The sequence below is a fragment of the Paroedura picta genome, chromosome 7 (genome assembly GCF_049243985.1).
Source record: "Paroedura picta isolate Pp20150507F chromosome 7, Ppicta_v3.0, whole genome shotgun sequence".
Classification (NCBI taxonomy): domain Eukaryota; kingdom Metazoa; phylum Chordata; class Lepidosauria; order Squamata; family Gekkonidae; genus Paroedura; species Paroedura picta.
Window position 1 is genome coordinate 96,020,727 of NC_135375.1, and position 23,065 is coordinate 96,043,791.

Genomic DNA, 23,065 nt, shown 5'->3' on the forward strand with positions numbered 1-23,065 from the left:
AACATTCAGGTGGGGAGAGTGTGATATCCTTCTCCTGACACTAAAGTTCGACTTCCACTAGGCCCCACTTCCTGCAGAAGTGCCTGTACATTGCAGGATATGGAGGCTGCTTATTCAGATGCCTGCATATGGAATGCATGGAGCCTAGAGCGGATCCTACACTGGAGAGAGAGATCCATTGTGGTCAGACTGTTGCTAGTTTCTTCCCTACCCTTATGGATGACAACATGGATGGGCGGTTGGACATAATCACTCTATAAGACCTCTCATGGTAGAGGAGGGCCAGCTTTTCTGTTCTTATGGAGGAGATCTAGTACACGGTAGCTGAATGCAACCACAGGATAGCCAATGTCTGAAAACATTTTGGTGATGCAATCAGTGATCTCTCTTTCCAAGCATGCAGGGCACCCAGCCTAATTTGGACAACTGGAGAGCCAGTGTTTGGCCACCCCTGCTCTACGGCACAACTAAATCCACATGCCTTCAGGACCCTTCTGCCAAGGGGTGCCACGAGCATCAGCTGCTTATTCCAGATGTAGTAGCATCTGAGCCACAAGCCTGCTCACCCAGGAGTAAAATCTAACCATGGGGATCTCAGTGTCTTCTATATGGACGCATCTTGTATGTCAAGGAGGAACGCGAATATGTATAGAGAGAGATTTAAAAAAGAACATTCTTTTGTTTTACTTCATTTTGGGAGAAAACCCCACAGCATTGTAAAAACAGAACAGCAACAGAGAGACATTTTGGCATGCAGAAATTAGTTCCCAACATTCCATTTGATTAGCGGCAGCTGATTCGGCACACGGCATTCCAGGATTTTCATTTTTCCTTTTCGTCCCCAAAACAGGTAAATCAGAACCCCGAAATTAATGCCAGGTTGAAAACTGGTCCGCACAGGGCGAAAACGAATCAGGCAACAGAAATTGGTACTATTAACATCGGAGGACTTCTCTTTTCACATTGTAACATTACAAGGAAGCAGTTATTTTACACTGGGGAAACGATTATCCCCGTTAACGTTTTTTTTCAAACCGGCACAGAAACGAAAGGGAGATGGCTATGTTTGGAACGACAGCCCAGCTAAAAAACGATTGGTTATTTTCACAGCCTTACTGCAAGCTAACAGACTCTCAGCTCTGATCACCAAGGGAGAAACAACACAGTGCTACAGGGGCAGGGGGAGTGATTCTGAGAAGGCTCAGACCTCATTAAACAGCCCAAGTTACTGGGGAGTCAGTTAAGGCAGAACTAAATGCTACAAGGAACGCAGGACTGCCCACAAATGGCAGATGACCTCTTGAGTTCTCAGCTATAACGTCTTATACAGCTTAGCCCGCATTCTTGCATTACTACAGGGTGCAATTCCCTTCCTGGCTTACTGGCTCCTGTTGAGGAGGAAAGACACACAATGACTTGAGTTTGAAGGAAGGACTGACCTATACCACTCAGGGATGCCCTTTTTGGCAGCAGCCCTGCGTTTCTTTGTAGCAATGACTCTCAGTGTGTGCCAGGTTTTCTTGTTCGGGAGCCACAAACAACATGCACCAGACCCAGCTGACGATGGAGTGAGGGGTGGGAGCTCATGTTTTTAACAGGTGAGGTAGAAGCAAACTTCTGTTGAACCAACAAGGCATCTTTTGAGACAACTACGGAGGCAGCAAAGGTATAATCATTAGGAATGGCCACAAACCGGTTCACAGACCAAAATCTGGCAGGAACTTGGCCTGTTTCGAAGACCCCCTGAACTGATGTTAGGAGAAGATGCCTTCCCTGAACATTGACTGGATCTCTGGCCGGTTTGGCCTATGTAAACCCGGGTCCACAGCCATTTCCGCACAGCAGCTGATAGGTGTCCCTGTCCTGCTTTTAGGAAGAAATGGCCCTGAAACATTTTACCAGCCAGTATCTCTTTCCCTTTCCTTTTAAGAGAAAAGGGAGATCCGCACTGGCTGGTTTGGTTCAGGGCATTTCAGTTTGGTTTGTGGTTCATTTCAGGTCTGCCCTGAATTGAAATTTTTAGGTTCGTGCCCGCCCCTAAGACTCCCTCTACCTCTCAGGCAAGAATGATTCACTGTGATAGAGAGTCTATCACAGGTTTTCCCACCTGGACCCTAAGGGCCCTTGGGTCTAGTCTGTTGGGCAATGTGCCAGGGACCATTCCTTGCAATGATGCCAGTATGAACTCCAAAGAGCCTGTCCTATTGAAGTCTTTGTAGGTCGAAATCCAGTGGTGTAAATATCAATGCTCATCCTAAAGATCCCACCTCTTGCGCCCCTCCCAGGACCAGCCGCTCACATTGGATGAAGAAGAGTTGATTTTTTATATCCTGCTTTTCACTACCGGAAGGAATCTCGAAGCAGTTCACCTTCCCCTTCCTCTCCCCAAAACAGGCTCCCTGTGTAGTAGGTGGGGCGCAGAGAGCTCTAAGAGAATTGATCTTCAAGAACAGCTCTAAGAGAACTGGCAGTAGCCCAAGGTCACCCAGCTGGCTGCATGGGGAGAACAGTGGGGACTCAAAGCCAGTTCTCCAGATTAGAGGCTGCTGCTCTTGGCCACAACACCACAGTGGCAGGGGATGCGCACGACAGGGCTGACTCACTGCCTTTAATCAAGGAATTAGCACAGAAAACCCTTACAGCTTTTATTATTGTACCAAAAAAAAAAGGGGGGAGTGGGGGATAAAAATATATATATATATAATATATATATATGTATATATTAAACCACTATTTAAAGTACATACCCTAGTCATAAATAACTGAACACTTTTTCGCCATTGCAAAATTACTTCTCAAGATCTTCAAATCACATCAGCGTGGTAAAAAAACAAACAAACAGACAGCTAAAACAAACAAACAAACAAACAAACATGGTCCCTGTGTTGTATTAAGCTGTGCGTGACAAAACAACACAGATTTGGATTCGATTGCACAGTGCGCAGTTCATTCTCAGTTCTCTGGGGCTGAAAGGGCATTGTCCACGTCACCCTCTTCGCCCACAAGAGCCCGCGTACGTCTGCAGGTTCTCCGTTTGGGTGTGAGGAAGACTGGGTCCTCCCACTACCACATGCAAGAAGGAGAGGGTGTTAGTCACGGGCAAGTTTTGAAGGCCATTCTTCGTGTTTGGCAATGTTTCCATCCGCAGAAGGGCGGGGAGTCCTTGAAGAGGATCCATTTCCTCCGTTTCTGAACGGCCTCGCCCATAAATAGAAACCTAGTCCCACGCAGGACATGTGAAGTAGTGCAAGGGGCCCATTCTTAATGACTCTTCCATCATTCTGCTGACAGCTGCCGCTGGCTACTGGAAAGGCAGAAGTTGGCGTCTCCATGGCGAGAAACAGTTATGGACATTGCAGGAGCGGTCCTGCTGCCACATCCCTCACCCATGGTCTCCAATCCACAGGAAGGAGCATGGTCAGAGCAATTATAAGGTCCGGACAGCCACGGGGTACAGGAGCGACAAGTGCTCCGCTCCTTTGATCGGGAGCTTTTTCGCAGTGTAGTAATGTATCACTTCTGGAACGCTGTCAAACGGAGGGCTGTTCTGGCCCAAAACGTACTTCTCTTTGGTTTTCGTCAGCTTCATGTGCATAAACCCTTGGTTGCTCCTGTAAAAAGAAGAAAGGAAGGAAATGATATCGCGTGGAACACATCTGTTTGCAAAGCCAAAATCAGCTTTTAATACATCTTTTTATGGCACTTAAAAGAGTCACAGGGAGATAAGAGAGACCATGTAGATTGCTAGAGAAATAGTGGCTTTGCCATTCCCCACATGGAAGAGATAAACTTGACAGCAGAGGGGATGGGGGACTCAAGGAAAATGCCAGGTGCCTAATTTAAAACCTTGGCAGTGATAGCGGGAGAGATTTTCTGGCCTCGGCTTGATGGAAACAAGTTTGCCCTGTCTCAGTTGTGCAAAGTGATACGGAATGTTAATGAACATTCAGAAGGCTACGAAGTCAAGGAAACTGCCAGCATAAAAAGCTCAGAGATAGGCAGCCCGTGGGTGGGAAAGGAGCTATGGTGTTGATCTACAGATGAGACTGGCTTAGCTCAGACAGCATGGCAAAACCATGGTTAAAGCCATCCATGGCTTTTCATGGCGTTTGGCTTGACAAATTGTGACTCTCCGTTCCTCTGCCTCTGGAGGCTGCAGCACCTGGGCTGCTGAGCAAGTACAGGAAGAACACAGATAAGCACTTTCCCTATTATGCATTTGGGGTTTCAATACATGCCTTGCATTTTGAGTTGTGCTAATTTCGGCTTGGTGCCCTTGTTCACCGGGAAGTGTCTGAGAATGTCACCTGTCTGTACCAGAGTGTATTTGGAGTGAATGAGGGCTGTGTGTGCACGCGAACATGGGAAGAGGGACATGCACAGTGATATTTTACAGGTGTCCCTGCACATAAAATCTGCCGACTCACACAAGGTGGGAAACCCACAGTTTGCACGATGTAGACGTTGCACTGAGCCATGGTTAATGGAAACCAGGGGTGCCAAAGTCACTTCAAACCAGGGAGTCACAGGCTGGTTTGAGGCCGATCTGCAATTACGCTTGAGGTATTCAGACCCTAACACCGCCTCAGGGTTCAAGAGCTACATCTGCAGAAATTCTTTGCTTACACAAAGAGCTGACATAGAAGAATGTGTACAGAAAGCATCTCCCCAGTTTGGGAGGGTGGGTGGGATAAGATGCCACAGGATAAACATTCAGTTCTGCATCTCAAGAGTCAGTGGGCAGACCATTGAAAGCTGAGGACGGCTTTTCTTCCTTTTGAAATGGCCCAAGATTTTTTTTTTAAAGTGTATGTTTCCTACAGAAAGCTGAAGCAAATTTCAGGCTCACATTATTCAGATTTGTTGAGGCAATTTCGTGATGAAATGACCCTTCTCTGCAGAGCAGAAATCACTGCAGGCGCTGTAATTATCGCTTTGGCAAGCTTAAAAAAATCTTGATTTAAATTTCAATTCTTTACAAGAATGATTCTCTTTTGAAACATAATTGCTCTCTAAACGATTTCCTTTAAGCCAAGTGTGACATCTCTAAATACATTATTATGAGCAGATATATTGTTCTGCTCCTTCGGTTCATTATGTTTTTCTCACTCTACGAGTAAATGGTTTAGGATTCTGCCACAAAATTAATGGGGTTGTTGGAAAAAGTGCATATTAATTCAAGGCTGCAACAGAGCACAGACTCTGTCTGGATGCCTTGAAGGCTCAAAGCTATGGGAAGAAAAGAAGTTACTCTGCAGATAATTTCTTTCTGTGTTTGCTATGATATTGATTGCATAATGGTCAGGCCTGGAGATCAGCTCCTGGGTTAGCCAGGGATTTCATGAGACTTAGGGATGCCAGAAAGGGACAGATTCTCATAGCCAGTGAAAAATGAGGGCTAGAAAATTGCATTTACAGCACTGGTAAATAAAACACAACCTGTCCCCTCTGACCAGTCAGGGTCACCAAGACGGCTAACCATTAAAACTGCACAATAAAATCTGCCACAAAACCAATTAAATAGCACAGCTAAAATATATTTCGATAGAACAGAATACAACAAATTAAAACATAAGGGACAGGAAGGAAGGATCACTGTGGGAATGCCAGATGAAGCAAACAAGTCCTCAGTTTTTTTTACAGAAAGAAAACTCCTGCATATACTCACATATAAGCTGATCTGCATATAAGCCAAGGGACCTAATTTTACCACAAAATCTGGGCAAACTTTTATTGACTTGCATATAACCCGAGGGTGGGAAATGCTCCATCATCACAGGCTCTCCCATCCAGCCCCCCCCAACAAATATAGAAAAGTCAAGAGGATGAATAGCTGCTGGTTTTTGTACTCTGCTTTTCACCCACAGAGACCAAAAGAATAGTTTGAAAGAAGTGATTAAGAAAAAGAAGAAGAAGTGAAGGCAAAAAGAAAAAAAAAGATCAAACCATCCCTCAGTCAAACCATTGCTGTCCTACAAGTTGCCAGACAAGCTCAGCTTGCAGTGCACATTTGTAAAAGGCAACGCAACGACTGGCTGGCTGGCTGGCACAGGCTTTTATTTCAATTACCAAATATACCCATGTATAAGCTGAGGAGAGAGCCTCTTGTGCCGCAGAGTGGTAAGGCAGCAGACATGCAGTCTGAAAGCTCTGCCCATGAGGCTGGGAGTTCAATCCCAGCAGCCGGCTCAAGGTTGACTCAGCCTTCCATCCTTCCGAGGTCGGTAAAATGAGTACCCAGCTTGCTGGAGGGTAAATGGTAATGACCGGGGAAGGCACTGGCAAACCACCCCGTATCGAGTCTGCCATGAAAACGCTAGAGGGCGTCACCCCAAGGGTCAGACATTTACCTTAAGTTGAGGAGGGCTTTATCAGTGTGAAAAACTAGGCTTATATGTGAGTATATAAAGTAAGTGGCTTTCTTCTGTGAAAAGCAGTAACTTAAACAAAATATATGGCTGACTATGTGCTTTCGTGAGTCACTTCGAATTGAAGATCTCTGAAGATGTGAGCAGTGTCTCACAAAAGTGCCTGCCCTAGCCCAAATTTTGCTAGTCTTTAAGTCGCTCTTCCACTGTTGCTCTTTTCCACTGTTACAGACAAACCCCTCTGCCCATCTTGCTCTCCCTCTGGAAAGAGTGCTTTCTCTGATGGGAAGGCCACAAGATCTGAAGAGGACAACGGGCCCCTCTATGCATTCTGCCAACACAAATGCAACCAAGGTGGAAATCCACCCCTATTGATATTAGCAGGGCAGAGGCTTGTATCTTTACCTGGAAGTTTTCCACAGCAGTGGCCTGGCTGCTGCGGACTGCCAAACTCCGATCGAGTCATCTTCCCACACAGGTGAAACCTGCCCTTCTGCCCTCTTTCACCATGTTTCCCATCATGTCCAATTTCCAGCACCAATGTTCTGTCCCTGGCCATGGTGTTGTGGGCCACTGGGTTTTGCGCTCCGGCCACTCTGGCGACCACTGAAGTGTGAAGCGCTGCACGCTGGCCACTTCGGGCTTCAGTGATGGCCGAAGCACACTGGAGCGTACAACCCTACCTGCTATGTTCCCCTTGTGCTTTGCAATGAGCTTCTCTGCCACAGGGACAGGAAGAGAGGGGTGTTCCAAAAGCAGCCAATGCTGCTTTTTTTGCAGCCCCTCCACGCTGCACTCCCTGAACTTTATCGTTGCCAGGGAATCTCTGCACAGCTGCGTGTGCCTGTTTGCTTTAGACGATAGGCCGAAAGGTTACAAGTACAGTCAAATGAATGTTCCACTAAAAGTCGAATGGGAAATTGCTAATTAAAAAGAGGCTTGTAAATACCCCCTGGGATTCACTAAGAATCCCTTCTAGGCACGGCAGTAGAATGGGAAGAGGGAAGATTTTCCTCTTCTCTTTCAGGCCGACATGCCGAAATGCGTGGACTGGCATCAAAACATTCTTGTGGTCTGGTAACTTGTCCGTGAACTTGTTTGCAAGGATGGATTCAAGCACGACGAGCGCCGTTAAAAGCAGGTTTGCAAAGCTAAGGCCAGAGAGAGGTTGGGCGTTCAGGGTTTCTTTCCTCCCAAGGCAGGCAAAACAGCAGCTGACTTGGTGAAAGGGAGGTGAGGCAAGAGGCAGAATTGAAGGTGTCTGTGGGAGAAGTTGGCAGGACTGAAATCCAGCTTGGAATGGTGACAAGAGGTGGAGGAAACAGCCTGCCTGAGAAGGGCAGAACTGCAAACCCCCTTGGCAGCAAAAGAGAGACTGAAAAAATGAACTTATGAAATCGCCTTCCATTCTGCAATTGTGGGAGCAGGTGACCAACATCTGGCAAGGCTTCATAAACTCTGCCGTTATAGACTCTCTGACCTGGGAGATTCATCCCCAAAATATGGCAGGGTGCAACTCCTGTGGGGCTTTTGGTGAGCAATAACAAAAAGCTCAGGCCCGGCCCACACCCACAGTAAATCTCATGGTAAAACTGTTCCTGTACGACTTGAAAACTATGAAAAAGTGGAACTGTGTTCTTGAGTGCTCCCAACGAGCCCCTTTCACCAAAAACCTGCACATCTGGTTCTGTCAAATTGTGTTTTATCAGGATCCTCTAACCGTGCTGCAAACAGGGAGCGCATTTGGGTCTGCACCTTAACAGCAAGATTTTTGTGTGATTCCACGGCACTTTAACGTGGCTGCTGTGACATTTTTAACAGCTGCAGAAACAGTCTGACTCTTCTCCCAACATGGTCATGTTGGAGTCAAGGGATCTATTTGGGGGAAGGAAGCATTTAAACACGCAGTATTTCACTTGCAAGGGAGTAGAACAAACTCTGAGTCCAGTGGAACTTTGCATAAAAACGTAAGAGAAGCCATGTTGGATCAGGCCAGTGGGCCCCTGTGTCGCACAGTGGCCAAACCCCAGGTGCCCTCAGGAGATCCACCAGCAGGGCCAGAACTCCAGAGTCCCTCCCACTGTTGACCCTCAAGCACCTTTAAGACCAATAAAGTATAATTTTGGGAATACGCTTTTGGGTGCAAACACACTTCTTCAGATATGCATTACAAGGCAACGTGGAACAACTTAAGAATAAATTTACAAGCTGAAGACCGAGCAGACCCTGCAGACCGAGCTAAGCATCACGCAATCACCTTTTAGGTGGTAGCTAATACATTTTATCCAGGGATCAAGCTGGACCCACTGCAGTCTCCCTGGACAAATGTTCCATTCTTGTGATACGGGATCTGTATCAGGGTCACCTGGTCTCCACAGAGGTAGAACCCCTTAGAGCAGGGGTAGTCAACCTGTGGTCCTCCAGATGTCCATGGACTACAATTCCCATGAGCCCCTGCCAGCAAATGCTGGCAGGGACTTATGGGAATTGTAGTCCATGGACATCTGGAGGACCACAGGTTGACTACCCCTGCCTTAGAGCCAAGAGTTGGAAAGGTGACCTCAGCAGTTGCATAAGGAACAGGGCTGTGATGCAGATGACCGTGTGTGTGTTTGTGTGTGGGGAATGAGACGCATCAAGGAGGCATTGCTACCTAGCTCAACAATATCCGCCCCTACACACACACCATGAAGAATAGTTCCCAGTCTGGCTCATTAATTTCAGAGGGCCGGCAAAATAACGATTTCTGCCGCTGGTTTAGATATTATTCATTGACAGTGACCCCTGCGCTGGACCATCCAGATCACGTCTTCCCGAAGGCAGTCCCAGAGCACCTTCAGTGATGCCTCCCACCGACACCAGGCTAGGCAATTAAGAGCAGATGGGAGAACTCACAACCTGCTGCACTCACCATCTGCTCAGGGCTATTCATTGGAAGGTGGCACACATTTCCTCGTGGTCAAGGAGATGGCAAGAGACAGAACTGCCTGCAATGCGCAGATTGGGTTTTTGATGCTTAAAGGTAGACGCCTAAGAACCAAAGGGTGCCCATGCCACACAGGCGTCTATCAGCAAGACCCTGTGACTGTGACCCACTCCTGCAGTGCTTCAGTGGCCCCGGTTCGGCCAGGAAACGGCCTAAAGTAATCGGGTGTCAAAAGTCACCCTAAAGGAGGCCACTGTTGCTCAAAAAAGCTTGCCTCTTCCACTGCCTCTCCTGAGAGTGATGCAAGAAGACAGCCCTGCCTGCAAGCTCCCATTTCCAAGAGCCGTTTCACGTGAGCAAACCAGCGCCAACCTGCCAAAGAAATGCCCAGGCGGCAAGAGTCTCCTCGCAACCGCTACCCAAGTCCTTCCCCGGAAAAGATGACGGAAACTATATTAACGTGGCCCTTGGCGGTCTCGGGGAACCCTTCCAAGCTTTAGCTGCCAGCTTTTACAACGGAGAGCCTCCAGAAACAACCCTGTCAATGCAGACTGATTTGCAGAGTGAGGAAGAGAACAAAAGCTTCCGCCAGAGGATCTTGATAGGGGCTTAAGTGGTGCCATCGTTCACACCTTCCCTGATACCTCCTTGCAGAAGAAGAAGCCAGAAACAATTAGAGAGGACTCTGGGGCAAACTCCCACGGAGCTGCAGAAGGAAGGATAATATCCTCTCTACTCCTAGGGAAATGGGGAGAGGGGGATGACATCTGTCCCGCCACTGTAACAAATAGAAAAAAATTCTCATCAAGAGGATTATCCAACGCTCCCTGTTACGCAGACCCCCCCTCCCCCCCAAGAATGGGAACCATCCCCCTCCTAATAATCAAGGCTTTTAATAATACATCATACATCTTCACAGCTGCCGGGCCATATCGCCTACAGCAGAGTGTTGCTTCCTCAGACCTCTTTCCTTTTGGGTTGTAATTGCTTAATGCATTTTTCATGAAGAGCACAGGGTAATAGTTATGTTAAATGGCCTCCTTTTCTTTTTTCCTGTGATAAAATGACTTTAAAACACTCCCATGTAACATTTATGCAATTGCAGGCTGAGTGAGCGCCCCGGTGATTACCAGCCTATTACTTGGGATCCCCACGCTTTGTCGGGTTCACTTCGTCTTAAAAGGAGGAGGAAGAGAATCGTCACTCACCCCCCCCCCCCGCCCCCCATCAGAATACAAGCTGATTTCTCTCTGCTGAGCCGTAATTATGAGACGGCTGCCGCTCAGCTCCATCACGTTCAGGGGCTGCTTGGGACAATCACCGTCTCGAATCACAGTCAACCTCGCTTGTTAACTCCGGGGTGCCTCGGCATGGATTGGGGAGATCACAGGCAAACCTTGGCTGAATCGGCTCCAGAGGAAATCAAAAGCCAGCGTTAAAGTGAAGGAATTGGCCGGCCAGGGACGAAAACTACCAGGCCACGGCCAGACCGCCTGGAAAACCCCCAACAACCGGTTGGCTCTGGTCGACAATCCATTTAAGAAACTGAATGTACACTGTTTTAAAACTGCGGTCTTATCTGGAAAATTCCATGTACCATACCTATGTGGTCACTGCAGGAGGAAACGGGTGTAAGGCCGCCCCGTGACAGACACAAGAATTACTTGGAGGATTGCTTGCGGGCCGGTGTATCGTAAAAGTGAATGGCGGAACTGTTAAGAGTTACGGCTGCTGCTGAAAGACACCACCCTGTATCAAAATCACCTTGTTCTTCCTATGAGATTAAGAAAGCCTTCTTCATATTCCTTTCCCACCTCGGGAATGAGATTTAGAAAGCCTTCTTCATATTCCTTTCCCACCTCGAGAATGAGATTTAGAAAGCCTTCTTCATATTCCTTTCCCACCTTGGGAATGAGATTTAGAAAGCCTTCTTCATATTCCTTTCCCACCTCGGGAATGAGATTAAGAAAGCCTTCTTCATATTCCTTTCCCACCTCGGGAATGAGATTTAGAAAGCCTTCTTCATATTCCTTTCCCACCTCGGGAATGAGATTTAGAAAGCCTTCTTCATATTCCTTTCCCACCTTGGGAATGAGATTTAGAAAGCCTTCTTCATATTCCTTTCCCACCTCGGGAATGAGATTTAGGAAGCCTTCTTCATATTCCTTTCCCACCTCGGGAATGAGATTTAGGAAGCCTTCATATTCCTTTCCCACCTCGGGAATGAGATTTAGAAAGCCTTCTTCATATTCCTTTCCCACCTCGGTTCCATAACACTGGCGATTAACTAGTAATGCAGGAAGACACCACGAGTCTGACTAAATATTATTTGGGAAGTGGGTAGGCGGGTGGCAGAATACTCAACGCACAGCTGCCATTTTGAGCAGCAGCCACATGCCCAAAGTTCGAGGCAAGTTGGGAAGTTCGAGATTAAAAATTTGACTTTACGATGTCATTGCTAAGCTGCTTTTCTTTTTTCCTACCCCAGTGGCAAGCTGTGCCTAATGATGCAGGTTGATCTTACTAGTAGATGCGGTAGGAAAGCCAGTTTGAGTGACTAGACCAGGGGTAGTCAAACTGCGGCCCTCCAGATGTCCATGGACCACAGTTCCCAGAAGCCCCTGCCAGCAAATGCTGGCAGGGGCTTCTGGGAATTGTAGTCCATGGACATCTGGAGGTCCGCAGTTTGACTACCCCTGGACAAGACCTACATGCGGCTCTTTAAAAAAGTCTATAATTTAGATAACTACAATATTCTCTATCAATACAAATTATGTTGCGGGTGGACTGGAATCCAGGAGACCCAAGTTCTGATCCCCACTCTGCCACTAGTGACCTCGGCCCAGTCACACAATCGCAGTTTAAGCGACCTTGCAAGATTGTTGTGAAGGTAAAACAGGAGGGGAGAATATTGCTGTAAACCGGTGGGGAGAAAAAAAAGCAGGGTGCAAATCGCTCCATAAAATAAAATTTGAAAAAGCTCTGACATCTCTCAAGTCACGAAGCCTAAAAGGCACGGACCAAAAATGGCCTGCCTGCCACTGAGATGAAAAATAATTTCTATGTCCTTTTCATTTTTCCTGTTATTATTCCTTTATGATGCCCACTACTGTGAAGTGTGGGACATTTCTCAGTGATATATTTCTATCACGAGGAAAAAAAAAATGATGGAAATTGGGAGGCTTTTCCAACTTATTCTCCTTCTGTCGCTCCCGAAAACCAGGCTGACATTTCCATTTGCTCGATCCATTTATTTCCCTGATTTTATAGCTTTCCTCTTGCTCGGTAAAATTCTGTGCCTGGCATGAGAATGCAGCTAGATTATCCCAACAGGATAGTCTCCAATTAACTTAATGGCAATCATTTCTCTTATACTTGGAAAAAAAAAGAGTATATGTGAGTGTCCTTTTTTAAAACAAAAGATGGGAGAGCCAAGCAGATGGGAGTTTCAATAACGCAGCTGAGATTGCAAAGTGGAAATTCAGAACTTCCAAGTTTTGTAGACTCCATCAGACATACCAAGCAGCGGCTCACCACCTCCTTAGGCAGTCTATTCCATTACTGAACTGCTCTGACTGTGAAATCCCCCCTCCCCATAGCTAGCCAGCACAGGTCCTATTACTGTGGGTCCTATCCTCTGCTGCCAACATGAACATCCTGCCCTTTTCCAAGAGACAACCTTTCAAAGATTCACATCAAAATCACAAGATGTCATAGTCCCATTGTATACGGCACTGGTCAGACCACACCTGGAGTACTGTGTGCAGTTCTGGAGGCCTCACTTCAAGAAGGACGTAGATAAAATTGAAAGGGTACAGAGGAGAGCGACGAGGATGATCTGGGGCCAAGGGACCAAGCCCTGTGAAGATAGGTTGAGGGACTTGGGAATGTTCAGCCTGGAGAAAAGGAGGTTGAGAGGGGACATGATAGCCCTCTTTAAGTATTTGAAAGATTGTCACTTGGAGGAGGGCAGGAGACTGTTTCCGTTGGCTGCAGAGGAAAGGACACGCAGTAATGGGTTTAAACTACAAGTACAAAGATATAGGCTAGATATCAGGAAAAAATTTTCACAGTCAGAGTAGTTCAGCAGTGGAATAGGCTGCCTAAGGAGGGGGTGAGCTCCCCCTCACTGGTAGTCTTCAAGCAAAGGTTGGATACACACTTTTTTTGGATGCTTTAGGATGCTTTGAGCTGATCCTGTGTTGAGCAGAGGGTTGGACTAGATGGCCCATCACAGTGATTCTGTGATACAAAGAGAGCAATCTTGTCCCCTCTCAACCTCCTTTTCTCCAGGCTGAACTTTTCCAAGTCCCTCATTTTAACCTCACCCTCGTCTTTCTCTTCTGCACCCTCTCAATTTTGTCCACCTCCTTTTTGAAGTGAGAGCTCCAGAACTGCACACAGGACACAGGACTCTGTGTGCAGTCTGACCAATGTGGCATACAGCAGGACTGTGACACCTTGAAATCTCAATGTGATGTCTCTGGTGACATAGCCCACGCCTGTATGAGAGCCAGTATGGTGAAAATGTCAGACTACTAGTATCTCAGAGACCCAGGTTCCAATCCCTACTCTGCCATGGAATCTTGCTGGATGACCTTGGGCCAGTCGCACACTCTCAGACTAACCTACCTCACAGGGTTGTTGTGAGGATAAAACAGAGGAGAGGTGAGCAATGTAAACTACTTTGGGTCCCCCTTGGAGAGGAGGGTGGGATATAAATCGGGTAAATAAATTCCTGGATTACAAATGCATCAGTCAGAAACCACTCCTCTGGCTGTATCAATATATTTGTTTTCATAATATAAATACAGAAAAACCAAAGACGGTGAGCTGTTCTCCTGGTTTAACTTCAATAGCCCAAAGCTGGAACAGAAGAAGAGGAATTGGTTCTTATATGCCGCTTTTCTCTACCCGAAGTTGTCTCAAAGTGGCTTACAATCGTTTTCCCTTTCCTCTCCCCACAACAGACACCCTATGAGGTAGGTGAGGCTGAGAAAGCCCTGCTCAGTCACATCAGGACTGTGACTAGCTCAAGGTCACCCAACTGGCTGCATGTGGAGGTGGAGCGGGGAATCCAACCACGACTTCCCAGATTAGAAGCCGCTGCTCTTAACCGCTACACCAAGCTGGCTTTCAGACAGCTGCTCCAGCCAACGTGGCAGTCAGGTGAATGAGAAATCATTTAACATTTTTACAAAAAAGCAAAAACAAAAAACCCTTATTCATGGACTGAACACCACGTCAAACGTCTGGGGCCCAGGCTCTTCCTCCTGGAATGCTCAATAAGTCCAACCCCCCCTTTTTTTTGTTTTAAACTCAGCTGGTCTCTTTTCAAGAGGCAAACACCAGCCAATCTTTCTCTCTGCCTCTGACAGCCACTATCTCCACAGAGCAATTAACGGGGCCTCTCCTCTCCCCTGCAGCTGACATCACGCTGCTGCCTCCATAGCGTCACCCCCAACAAGTGGGGGAAAGCAAATGCACTCCGTCAGCTGCTCTCCCGAAAGAAGAAAAGGGTTTCTTTTCTTTCTTTTTTTTTTTTAATCGGCAGCTTTGAAAAAGGGGGACAAAAGAGGGAGCAAATCTGGCGTCAAATGACAGGCCACTCAACCCTGGGAGGGAGCCAGCCGGCTCGCGGGGAGGTGGGGGGGGGGGCTGGAGGGCTGTCACTTCTGCTTAAATGCTAAGTGGATGGGGGAAATACGTTTTAAACAAAACCTCTTAGAATAAAATATGTTTATTTGAAGAGAGGTGAGGCACCCTTCTCTGGTTAAAAGCTACACGGCGCAAGAGACACAATGATTACATTTCAAGAGCCTGGCGTCCAAACAATGACATGGCTTACAGCACCCGCACAGACGCTGGCTTGCCAAGGCCTCGGCGTCCTGTGGGGGTTTTCAAGGCATGTGGCCAGCCGATGTCTGCCCCCCCCCCCGTACTCCATGGAGGAATGCTCGTGAAAAATGAGATTGCAGGAAGCAAAACCAACATGGATCTTGCAGGAAAGAACTGGGGACAAGAGCAAGAAGGGATTTAACGTAACGTTTTTAAAAAATCATGTCAGCTCTGCATTCAAGAGCTGCCTTTGGACATTACAGGCAAAAGTTGGTTCTGTGTGGGATGAGAAGGCACCTCAGTGCTTGGAACATCCCCTTTGGTGGAGATCCTGGGGGGATTGAACCTGGGACTTTCTGCAGGCCAAGTGGATGCTCTACCACTGAGCCGCAGTCCCCTTGCATAAACTAAAATGTTTCCTGGGATGCAGCCAAGTATGGTTTGCAGCATGCACGTGTGTGTGGGGCAGAGGTGGGGATAGGGGAGGCCTCTAACATACATACATATGGGAAGATTTCCCAAAAGAGAGGCTGTAGATCAGTTGAACCTGCACATGAAAAACTTTCATTTCCTACTTCTAAGCCTAAACACACTCTCTCTCTTTCTCTCCGAGTTTTCATGACATTTAATTTTATGGACCTCTAAGCCATCATACAATGCCTCCTGTGGCGCAGTGGTAAGGCAGCAGACATGCAGTCTGAAAGCTCTGCCCATGAGGCTGGGAGTTCGATCCCAGCAGTCGGCTCAAGGTTGACTCAGCCTTCCATCCTTCCGAGGTCGGTAAAATGAGTACCCAGCTTGCTGGGGGGTAAACGGTAATGACTGGGGAAGGCACTGGCAAATCACCCCGTATTGAGTCTGCCAAAAACGCTAGAGGGCGTCACCCCAAGGGTCAGACATGACCTGGTGCTTGCACAGGGGATACCTTTACCTTTAAGCCATCATACACCAAGAGCATGATCCTTCCTGAATTTTGCCACACAGTAAAAAGTTTCTTAAACCAACAAGTCAATGTCATAGTGGCATCTACCGCAGGCTGTGCTTGGACGGCAAAGAGCATGTAAAGGAAGCCTGGATAACTGAGACCAAAAGGCCCCCCTAAGTCCATTCCGTTCCCCAAAATAGCCACCTAGAAGCCTCCCATGAAGTTTCTCAGATTCCACCACAAGCTTTGCCTGCTACAGGCGAGGATTATTTCTGCAGAAGGATCTGGGAACTTTCTCATTCCGGCTTGCATAAAGGAGCGAACCAGGAGGAAAAGATTTCCAACACGTATGTTAAGGCGTTTAAATACAAACGCAGTCCTCTGTGCTTCGTTTCTGAGTCACTAGAAACTGAAACCCCCAGCATGCAAGACTCTCTTCAAAGAAGGATTTCCCCGTCCACAGATTTCCTTAACAGGATGACTACAGGAAACGATTTTTTAGATGAAGCTGGAGGAGGAGAGCAGATTCCACAATGCACAGACAATTGTTTCAACAGCACGGAATAGCCCTGATGGCAGCCAAAGAGCAGTTTTTCTTTAAATCAGACATGCTCCAAGGGTCTGGACTCCCTTCAAGTTTCTTGGAAATATCTGGATTTCAGTTGGGGGGGGGAGAAGGGAGGGGGCTTCTAAACTACCATCCAGGCCAGCCCTTGGTAGAAAGTGGGGACTCTCCCAAGCTTATTGAGGACAACTAGCGGAGCCTGGGGATATTTTTCCCTTTGCCCAAAGACAATAATTTCCCAGGCCTTGGGCCACGACTTTCCTGCTTGTTTTTATAGAAAGAGAAATGTTCCAGTTTCAAGGGCCCTGGACTTTTCCCCTACTGCTTTATACTGAAGGTAAAACTACACAAAGGGCTATCCATCTAAGATTTAAGAAAATAATACTAATTCCGATGAGTCCTGGAGGAGAGACCAGAACATGTCCCAGGGCTGCCATTCTATAGATGAGTTCTGGAGATCTCCTGAATTCAAAGCTGATCTCCAGATGAGAGCAATTCCCTGGGGGGAAATGGTTGCCCTGGAGGGTCATCACACACTGCGTAAGTCCCTCCTTGGCAGTCTTCAAGCAGCGGCTGGACAGCTACTTATCCTGGATGCTTTAGGCTGATCCTGCACTGAGCAGAGTGTTGGACTAGATCAGGGGTAGTCAAACTGCGGCCCTCCAGATGTCCATGGATACAATTCCCATGAGCCCCTGCTAGCAAACGCTGGCAGGGGCTCATGGGAACTGTAGTCCATGGACATCTGGAGGGCCGCAGTTTGACTACCCCTGGACTAGATGGCCTGTCTGGCCCCTTCCAACTCTATGAATCTAAAACTTGCCCTCTGTAGGTTCCACCCCCCAAATCTCTAGATTTTCCCAACCCAGGATTTTTTTGTAAGTCTTGTTGAAGGGGCAGAAAGGACCCACAGAAAAAGCTGGCGTGGGACAGAATGGAACTGGAGGAGTTAACTCTCTCCACAAAGCAATTTTTCCTCTTTAGGTAGGTGTTTATGTACACTATTCAACTTGCTCAGCCAATGCATCACTCCTCTCCGGTCACACCCGCTCTGATTTTATCGCTTGTGCTTTTGAACGGATCTCACTTTCCCTTCTGATTGGCACAGTTGCCTCTCCCGCTGGCTGGCCTCACTCTGCCAACAGCACCCGCTGCCCACACGTCTCTCACTCCTCAGCGTACATACCTACTAGGTGTGCGCATTCAGTTTACCCAAACAAAAAAATAAATGGAAAAACACCTTACCGATATCTTCTGGGAATTTCTAAGCCAAACAGAGAATCTCCAGTCTGTTACTGGTACAGCTGACCTGAATCACAGCCGAATTTCCCCAGCTTTTATTCGGGTCAATTCAGCTATACCAGGCTTTCTCAACCAGGGCTTCTTGATGGCCCTGGAAGGGTTTTCCGAATGGAAGGGAACTGATTATAATATATGTTTAAAATTTGTTAAACGTTTCATTCATTCATTCATTCATTCATTCATTCATTCATTCATTCATTCATTCATTCATTCATTCATTCATTCAGATTTCTATACCGCCCATTTCTTTGCAGCTCTGGACGGTTTACACAGAACATTATATCTTACATGAAACATTATGCAGACTTATCAAGTGATATGACCCACCCACCCCTCCCAAAATGGCCAACGATGGCCCTGGAGTGGGCGGAAGGGGAGGGGCCCTGGGTGGGTGTGTACACAGCTCTGCTTCCCAACCATATTCTGCACAATCACACCATTTCTGGGGGTTCTCAAGCGCTAAATAGTTGAGAAAGGCTGAGCTATACTAATCAGCTGTCTGTTTCACTCTCGGCTTCCGAAAGAGGGGAAGGGAAATGAACTGCTGACCTGGCTGGTGGCCATTTAAACCCAGCAGCTTGGAAGGGTCAAGAAAGGCCCAGGCCAGTTCTGTTGTTTGAAACTCCCCATATCAAAAACGGAAGAAATGCCAAAACAGGGTTTCAAAAATGGTGATTTCAAGTGTTTACACTAACAAATTAACCTTTAACACACTAGTATGATGCAGAGGTCAAGAGTGTCTGGTTAGTGTCTGGAAGACTCCACTTGTGCCATGGAAGGGTGTTTGGCCAGTAACACTCTCTCAGCCTATCCCACCTCACAGGGTTTTTGTGAGAAGAAGAGTTGGTTTTTATACCCCACTTTTCACTACCCAAAGGAGTCTCCGAGTGGTTTACGATTGCCTTCCCTTCCTCTCCCCACAACAGACACCCTGTGAGGGAGGGGAGGCTGAGAGAGCCCTAAGATTACTGCTCAGTCAGAACAGAATGATCAGGACTGTGACAAGCTCATGGTCACCCAGCTGGCTGCATGTGGAGGAGCTGGTAATCAACCCCCCCCCCCCCCCCCGCGGGTAATCAACCCCTGCTCGCCAGATTAGAAGCCGCCTTTCTTAACTACTATACCAAGCTGGGTCTCCGCAGCTAGGTACTCAGGCCAAATGGCCCTCTTAGCCCCAGTGTAATAGGCCCCTTTTGGGGCCTAAGTTTCCAACCCAGTTTGGGTTAGTTAAATAGCCTCCCCCCCCCAGCCCCAGCAGCACAATGCCTCAGTTTGCAAAGATTTAAAGGTTGGAAGTTTAGATGCTCTCCCATTCCCTTGTTTATGGTAGAAGACTGGCTTTATAGAGGCCTGCTCTAGAACCTGCCACGAACTGGATGTTCTGTGCAATTTTTTACGCACCAGAATTATAATCAGTCTGCTTGTGTGTGCGTGCGTGTGAGTGATGGTGGTGGGGAAGAATATCAAGTCTGGATTGCTGAACCTGTCTGTGGAATTTAGCTCATGATAAAGATCTTTCGAAGATGTGTTTAAGAGACTGACTTCCTGTCACCCACTTTGCATTTCTAACATGCTGCCCGACCCTTCAGGGCATCTAGAGCTTTAATTTACAGTTGCCACAATAGCCCTAAACTCTTGCAAGTGAACAGCTCCATTCCTTATCCCTGGTAATTCACCTATTGGTTCTTTGGAGATAAACCTCCCTTCCTGTTTCTTTTTTAAAACTTTGCCAGTCTTCACCACTGAAATGCCTCATGACCCAGCAACTGGGCCAGGTTCAGGTGGGTAGCCCCAACCCTGCCGGACTCAAACTTTATTCAGCTGCACTAAGAATGGAGTTCATCAGAGACAAGATGTAATGAACAAAGACCACAGGGTATGTGTGTGTGTGTGTGGGGGGGAGAAGAAGTAGTAGGAATTCATATGCAAAAACCCTTGGCTCCAGCCCTACTTAAGGCAGCCTGCAAAATGCAATTTACAAAGGTCAGCTTCATCTCTTTGTAATTCGGTCTTCGGATAGCAAAAACCTCTCAGGGCTGGTATTCTATCAATTCCTTGACAAGCTATTTCCACAGGGTGAAGGGGAACAAAAAATTCTTTAAATTTAATCTCCATCTCTGCTCTCTGTAAAGGCAATTGATTTATGTACAGATACACAACAAAAGATCGTGTTTGGTTATTTAGGCCACAATGTGCCGATATTAATTACAGGCTTCTGCCGCATGGCTGTTGGAAAGGCAGCCCCCCCCCCTCAGTTTTTACTTAATCTCAGCTCTGATTTGGTCTGCGTTCTTCATTCAATTCCTGTGTATATCAGCACAACCACCGACGATTGATGCACAGAAGTTATTCATAAAAATACAACTCATTCTCTCCCCCCCCCCGTCCTTTCAAAAGTCAGATCCATTAAAGCTTTAAAATATACTTATCTTGGTTAACAGGCGATTTCAGCCTAATAAACTGAATTCGATGGGTGAACGCAGAGGACTGTGTTCCAATTGCTAAATGAATGCTGCGTCCCTGCACCCCCCCCCCCAGCTGTCTGCATTGCCTTTTCAACCGGTTACAGAGTTGCTACCCACCCCCAAAAGCGAGTGATTTGACTAACGCTGTCTGGATTTTAAAAAATTCAGGATCTTTCAGGATTGCAGCTTATCTCTAAGCTATTATGTGACACCAGCGATACAGCCTGCTTTAGAAAATAACCTTGACATGCGACAGGACAAATCACGTGCTTGAAGGCCTGTAGCTGTTAATTCCCAAACGGAGTGCTATGGCAGAGCTAATGTGCCGTGAGAAACAGGATTAACCATGAGTCCAAATTATCCAGCTATAAAAAGAGGATGTCTGTGCAGATTCGCCACTGCTTATTTATTTCGATGCCCACATCCTGTTGTTTTCCTTGATGGGGGCCCAAAGTAACTTTCAGTGTCACTGTTTCTTTCTCCATTTTATCCTCAAGGTAGGAGAAGGTGAGACAGAGAGAAGAGAGACAGAGATGGACAAGTCCAAGGTAAGCGGGATAGCCTCCAGGGAAGAATGGGGATCTGAACCCGGGTCTCTCCTGGCTAGTATTTGGATGGGAGACTTCTAAGGAATATGAGTTCTGGTGCAGAGGCATACAATGACGGAACTACCTCTGAATGTCTATTTGACTTCAAACTCCTCTTGCCTTGAAAACCCTACAGCAGGGGTGGGCCAAGCAGTGGCTCTCCAGATGTTCATGAACATCTGGCAAGTGGTCATGCTGGCAGGAGCTCGTAGTAATCCATGAACATTTGCATAGCCACAGTCTGGCCACCACAAGTCAGCTGTGACCTGATGGCCATCACAACAACAAATCTCAAACTCTCCTGTATTTATTTATTGCTTTTGTATCTTGATCTTCCCTGGAGGCTCAGAGCAACTTACTAAAATACATAAAAAGTTCTGAAAGGGGCCCGTGGGAGCTCTGAAGTGGCATGACCAGGGGCAGACTGAGCTCTCAGCTCCTAATCTTCTTTCTAGCCTACATGAGGCAGAGCTGCCACAGTAGTGGTAAGAGAGGGGAGGGAGAAAAAGGTGGGCTAAGGGTGCAGATAGTGATGTCACTTCCAGGGGCTCTTCAAAGTCTGAAAAATTATTTCAGGGGCTCCTCCATGGTCAAAAGGTTGAAAAAGACTGCCTTAGAGAAACTTAATTGAAAAATTATTACCTACAGAACCAACACATTTCCCCTTGGACTACCGTTCTACTCTAATGGACATGCAACTCAGTAAATATGACAAGTCAGTTCCTCTTGCAGTAGGAAGAGCCAACCCTGTAAATAACCTGGCTGTCTTTGGAGCACATTAATTAAAACACGAAGAGCATTTGCAGCCATTTAGCATCATTTTCATTAAGCTGACTCCATGATGCTGCATTTATTACTGGCATTCCTATCTGGGCGAAGTAATCGCTTTGGGAGAAAAGAATATATTAAGTCAAAGAAAGAATAACTGCAAATCTGTGACACTTGACTAGACAATACTCAGAAAAAATTCAATAAACTGCTCCTTTGGGAACCCACTCTAATGGACTGCGAGACCAAGACCAGCTGTGCATTGCTACTGCAATGGCATTCATGGCCTTATATTGGTTACCTCTGGAAGTTAAAAGGATCTCCTGTACTGATACTGTGGATCTGGACTGTACAGTTTCCCTTGGTGGCTACATTTCACCTGATATCCTCACTGCCATAACTGATCCATGCCAATCAGACTCTAGCACATTCTCCCCCTCACATGAAAGCTTATACTTTTGATAAAACTTTGCTGGTCTTAAAGATGCCACTGGACACAAGCTTTGTTCTGCTGCTTCAGACCAACAGGGCTACACACACGAATCCCCCTGAAGATAGGTGAGGCTATGGTCAAAGGTTACCCAGCATGCTTCACTGCAGACCAAGGATTCACACTCTAACCATTACACGCCATGCTGACTTCACATTGTCATGCTCTCCTTTTTGTCAACAGGAATGTGATGGGCTCGACTGGTCAGCAAGACTCTCTCCCCACATACCTGAGGGACCGTCTATTGCTCTGTGCCCCCCCCATAGGGCCTTATGCTCTGCAGGTGAAAATTCATTGGTCGTTCCCAGCCCCAGAGAAGTGCGCCTACCCTCGATCAGGGTCAGGGTCTTTTAAGTCCTGGCCCTGACCTGGTGGAATGAGCTCCTGGGTAAGCTGTGAGCCCAGCGGGAACTTCTGGCATTCCGCTGGGCCTGCAAAACAGAGCTCTTCTGCAAGGTCTATGGTTGAGGCTGGGGTCGATGTGGAAGATCAATGGCCCCCCGGGTGTGAGTCATCATGACCTTCTTCCTTGCCCGTCAGGTAGTGGGGAGGGTTGTGGGGTTTTCCACCATGTTCTGTGTTCTGCGTTTTTATGTCTTTTAATGGGGATTTTAATGGGTTTTATTGGATATTGTAACCCGCCACGAGCCGGCTTCGGAAGTGGTGGGAAACATAACAACAACAACAACAACAACAACAACAACAACAACAACAACAACAATAATACTTTCCATTTGGTGGCAGTGTCTTCTGTGACCAGGAAGGTGGATTTAGCTTTCTTTCAGAAAGAACCAAGTCTGGACTTATGAGGCATCAACTCGCCTTTCATGG

The 23,065-nt window shown here is 47.1% G+C and overlaps 1 protein-coding gene across 1 annotated transcript in view; it reads right to left on the reverse strand.

The window, feature by feature from the left end:
• Nucleotides 1-659: 659 nt before the first annotated feature.
• Nucleotides 660-23,065, reverse strand: part of SHB (SH2 domain containing adaptor protein B) — a 172,926-nt gene continuing 150,520 nt past the window's right edge. Inside the window, exon 6 of the mRNA XM_077345522.1 lies at nucleotides 660-3,611. Within this exon, the coding sequence (XP_077201637.1) occupies nucleotides 3,428-3,611 (184 nt within the window). The 3' untranslated portion in view covers nucleotides 660-3,427. The remainder of the gene's footprint in view (nucleotides 3,612-23,065) is intronic.